This window comes from Penaeus vannamei, chromosome 39 (assembly GCF_042767895.1).
Source record: "Penaeus vannamei isolate JL-2024 chromosome 39, ASM4276789v1, whole genome shotgun sequence".
Classification (NCBI taxonomy): Eukaryota; Metazoa; Arthropoda; class Malacostraca; order Decapoda; family Penaeidae; genus Penaeus; species Penaeus vannamei.
Window position 1 is genome coordinate 22,828,988 of NC_091587.1, and position 5,000 is coordinate 22,833,987.

Sequence of the window (5,000 nt, forward strand, 5' to 3'; positions counted from 1 at the left end):
ATGAAAAAAATCTAAAAGAAAAAAGAATCAGTCACGTTTTCTGTATATTTCTTTCACTTTTCTGGTTTTGGATTTTTTTTTTACCATGAATTCATTCTTTTTCAGACAATAACATTCATAAAATCGTCAATGTCACTACACACACACAGACAAGCTGACGTTTATCACAAAATGATGCTACACAAGAATTACATTTAATATATAACATCTAGAACAGATGTAATATTCTAAAGTTACTTTTGAGGTCATCAGAAAGTAGTAAAAACCTTAAAAGAAGAAGGAGAAGAGGAAATTATCTTATTCGCCACACAGTTCAGACACAGCTGTTTCTGCAAACGTTGGCACATCACAATATATTTAAGTCATCACCGTCATCACATTTTACTCGGAGTATTAAAAAACCTCATTATTGGCACCGTTTCCAAAAAATGGGAGAAAAAATATATATGACTATACATATGACGCAACATGTATATTATACTTAAGTCTGCAACATCTATCGAGTAGAAAACTTACAAAGCACAGTCACTATCCTAGAGCGTTTGGAAAGTAGAAAAACCGTAAACAGTCACGCTTTTTCTGACCAAATGAAGGTATAAAACGAGAACCAATCATGCCAGCTTTAAAAGGCAAGATATAATGCGCTGAAAAGGTGGTCTTTAAGAAAGGGAACAAGACAAAGCGCAGCAACGAGAAGTACATGTACAGTGTAATAGACTGTCTGGTGTGAGGAGACGGTGGGTGTAATGAGGGTATATGCCAGTGAACCAGGTTATAAAAGGTGAGCTTCATTTTTTCCCAGGTTCTGTCATTTGAAACAAATGAAAAAATGAGAGGGGGAAGAGAGTGATGGTTTTATTAGGCAGATCTTTTTTCTCGACATTTCTAAGATTGATTTAACAAAATCTCATGTGTTATAAGACATTTAAAGCTCTGATTATGGTGAGAGCGAGATGAAAATTAATAAAAAAAATAAATTGTTATATTGTTAGATATCACGCAACATAAAGACATGATATTTTGATTCCTTTGTTTATCTTTCATTTTCTGAAGCGAGTTAGGACGATGGCACAAAGGAGTTGGCTTTCAAAGGAGAGTTCTTGGGTCTAAAGTTTTCTTCTTGGGGAGCTGGGGGAGAAACCAGGAGGGCTGCGAATTCCTCTGTTGCGCGGTACCCAATCACTGCCTGGATGGGGGAAAAGGGGGGAAAATGTTAATAACGTGAAATTATATTACTGTACCTCTCTTCCTTTTTCCTCCTTTTCTCTTTTCTTTCCTATCTTTCTTCCTTTCTTTTCCTCTTCTGTCTCCTCTTTCTATCTGGTCCCAACTTCCATCCTCAGTCCTCCCTTCCTACCCCCTTTTCTGTCCTTCCTTTTCCTCCTTCCCCGCCTAATCTCTTTCTCTCTCTCCTTCCTTCCATTAATACCTCTCTTCCTCTCTCCCTCAGTCCTGCCCCATTCAAGTCCCATTTTCCTCTCTCCCTCCCTTCCCTTCTCATTCTTCCCCTTATCTTTCACCACTAAACTCCTTCCTTCCCAAGCTCCCTCCCTCCCCCTTCCCCTCTTCTTTCTTCTCACCCTCCCTCTCTCCTCCTTCCCTCCGTCCATCCTTCCTCACTCCTTCCCTCCTTTCTCCTCCCTCCTTCCCTCTCTCTTTCCTTCCTTTCCATCCTTCCTCACTCCTTCCCTCCTTTCTCGTCCCTTCCTCCGTCCCTCCACCTCTGTCTCCCTCTCTCCTTCCTTCCTTCCCTCCCTCCCTTCCTCCACCTATCCTTTCCTCCCTCCCTCCACCCCTGTCTCTCTCCCTCCCTCCCTCCCTCCTTTCTCCTCCCTCTCTCCCTTCCTTACCTTGGATGTCGGGCTGGTCGGAGCGTGTGCTGGTGAAGGTGTTGGGGAAGAGGACGTCGGAGCTTAGGGGAACCTGACATTGCGGGGGATCCTGTGGGAGGAGGAGAGCGAGAAGTAGAAGGATCCTGCGGGAGAAGAACGCGGAAGGAACAACAAAAAAAGTCCTACAGAATTTCCAGGGGAACGAAAAGTTGAATGATCCTTCGGGAGGAACAACGGCTCTGTTTATTTGTTTGGTTTTGGGTCAATGAGCGATTCCTTTGGTCTTGTCTTCGTGACGAATGCAAATTTTGGAATTTATTGCACGGAAACTTTTATCTTAGGTTTTGGAATAAGTCTGTATCTGAAGAAATGGCTACTTTTTGGTATATATTTTCATACTTGAGAATAATAGTTTAGTTTGTTAATGACTGCGTAAATAACGTTATATCGTAACTTAGCCTAAAATCGAGCCTTTCCAATATACAATAAAGGAAATAAAGAACTGTACTCCACTCCCCCTATGTGCAGATCCCTATGATATAGAAAATAAGCAGAAATACAAAGATGTTTATCAAATTACAAAAAGTAGCATTTCATTAATGCTACTCTACACTGCCATTGCAAAAATAAAAGTATAAAGTGTGTGAACTATATGAATGTATAAACAGGCAGTTCAAATGTGTTTGACTTGCGATACAATGATATCATGTCTAGAGGGATATTGAGAACGATGGAGAGGCATAAGGTGCATATTGTGCGGAGCTCGATTGCGATTTCTTTGAGACTATCTAGTAAAATGAAGATAAACCGTTTGGAATGCAAAAAAGAAGGGAAGAAAAATGAAGATAAACCGTTTGGAATGCAAAAAAGAAGGGAAGAAAAATGAAGATAAACCGTTTGGAATGCAAAAAAGAAGGGAAGAAAAATGAAGATAAACCGTTTGGAATGCAAAAAAGAAGGGAAGAAAAATGAAGATAAACCGTTTGGAACGCAAAAAAGAAGGGAAGAAAAATGAAGATAAACCGTTTGGAACGCAAAAAAGAAGGGAAGAAAAATGAAGATAAACCGTTTGGAATGCAAAAAAGAAGGGAAGAAAAATGAAGATAAATCGTTTGGAACGCAAAAAAGAAGGGAAGAAAAATGAAGATAAACCGTTTGGAATGCAAAAAAGAAGGGAAGAAAAATGAAGATAAACCGTTTGGAATGCAAAAAAGAAGGGAAGAAAAATGAAGATAAACCGTTTGGAATGCAAAAAAGAAGGGAAGAAAAATGAAGATAAACCGTTTGGAACGCAAAAAAGAAGGGAAGAAAAATGAAGATAAACCGTTTGGAATGCAAAAAAGAAGGGAAGAAAAATGAAGATAAACCGTTTGGAATGCAAAAAAGAAGGGAAGAAAAATGAAGATAAACCGTTTGGAATGCAAAAAAGAAGGGAAGAAAAATGAAGATAAATCGTTTGGAACGCAAAAAAGAAGGGAAGAAAAATGAAGATAAACCGTTTGGAATGCAAAAAAGAAGGGAAGAAAAATGAAGATAAATCGTTTGGAATGCAAAAAAGAAGGGAAGAAAAATGAAGATAAACCGTTTGGAACGCAAAAAAGAAGGGAAGAAAAATGAAGATAAACCGTTTGGAATGCAAAAAAGAAGGGACGAAAAATGAAGATAAACCGTTTGGAATGCAAAAAAGAAGGGAAGAAAAATGAAGATAAACCGTTTGGAATGCAAAAAAGAAGGGAAGAAAAATGAAGATAAACCGTTTGGAATGCAAAAAAGAAGGGAAGAAAAATGAAGATAAACCGTTTGGAATGCAAAAAAGAAGGGAAGAAAAATGAAGATAAACCGTTTGGAATGCAAAAAAGAAGGGAAGAAAAATGAAGATAAACCGTTTGGAATGCAAAAAAGAAGGGAAGAAAAATGAAGATAAACCGTTTGGAATGCAAAAAAGAAGGGAAGAAAAATGAAGATAAACCGTTTGGAATGCAAAAAAGAAGGGAAGAAAAATGAAGATAAACCGTTTGGAACGCAAAAAAGAAGGGAAGAAAAATGAAGATAAACCGTTTGGAATGCAAAAAAGAAGGGAAGAAAAATGAAGATAAACCGTTTGGAATGCAAAAAAGAAGGGAAGAAAAATGAGACAAGGCGAGCCAAAATATCTGCTGATGTGGACGAAAATGGATCCCTGAAAAACAGAAACGCCAGGTATGTTAAACGCAATGAAATAAAACGAAATAACGACATAATCTGTAACGAAGAAATGCTGTACAGAGAGAGAACCGGAATTTTGAAAATACGAAAAAAACGGGGTAGAAATCGTATAAGCAAACGTAAACTGCAGAGGAAAGAGGAGAAGGAGAGAAGGAAGGAAGGAAATAGGGAAGGAAGGCAAGCTAAATTGAACCAAAAGGTAAATAAAGATAATTCAAAACAAAACTGAAGATCAAAACAGAGTATACCAAACAGAACCAGGTTAGATATATGGAAGAATGAGCAGATTAATGTCCGAAATGATTAGATTACGAACTCAGACGAAGCAAAAAATCTTGTGAGTGAAATATATCATATGATCCCTTGCATGATCATTACAGCTCTATCAGTGAAAATGAAACCAACATTTTTTTCATGGGGGTAGAGCTCCATCTTATGACTAAAGAAAATCATAGAACAAGCATCCACTAGACACTGAAAAACAAAACGAAACGAAACAAAAGCAAAGTAAAACAGACAATAACAACCTCCCCCCCCCCCAAAAAAAAAGAAAAGATCCTCCTCCCCTAAAAAAAGAAAAAAAATCCCACAAACCAACAACCCTCCAAAAGAATAGAAAAATGAACAATAACATACATAATAATAATAATAAATAAAAAGATAATTAAAATAAAAATTGACACCAAGAATGAGGATGACACCGTGTGGTTGAGCGACAAACCTACTGGTCCTCAGATGGCGCTGTCGCCGGTGGTGGGGAGGGACCCTGGCCTCGGCGTCCAGTACACTGCCGTAGTCCTCAGTCTCGGATCCTTCGTAGGGGAATCCTCCGCGGGACGGCCTCGACTCCCTCTCGCTCTGTGGGGAAGAAGGGGGGACACGGAGGTGAATGGAGGGCGGAGGAGCGAGGGAGAGGGCTCAGAGATTGAGAGACAGGGAGGGAAGGAGAGGGAGGGAGGGGTG

General features: G+C 39.1%; 1 protein-coding gene across 5 annotated transcripts in view; it reads right to left on the reverse strand.

Moving 5' to 3' along the window:
• LOC113821770 (cell adhesion molecule Dscam1) overlaps window positions 1–5,000 on the reverse strand; it is a 518,182-nt gene that overhangs the window by 530 nt on the left and 512,652 nt on the right. For 4 of the 5 annotated variants that reach the window (XM_070116694.1, XM_070116692.1, XM_070116693.1 and 1 more), the window contains exons 35-37: window positions 4,763–4,895; window positions 1,851–1,941; window positions 1–1,186 (exon numbers count right to left, since the gene is read on the reverse strand). The exon at window positions 1–1,186 is cut by the window's left edge and continues 530 nt beyond it. In XM_070116694.1, the coding sequence (XP_069972795.1) occupies window positions 1,180–1,186; window positions 1,851–1,941; window positions 4,763–4,895 (231 nt within the window). In that variant the 3' untranslated portion in view covers window positions 1–1,179. Of the gene's footprint in view, window positions 1,187–1,850; window positions 1,942–4,758; window positions 4,896–5,000 lie in introns of all 5 variants that reach the window. The other variant, XR_011398248.1, reaches the window with a different exon arrangement.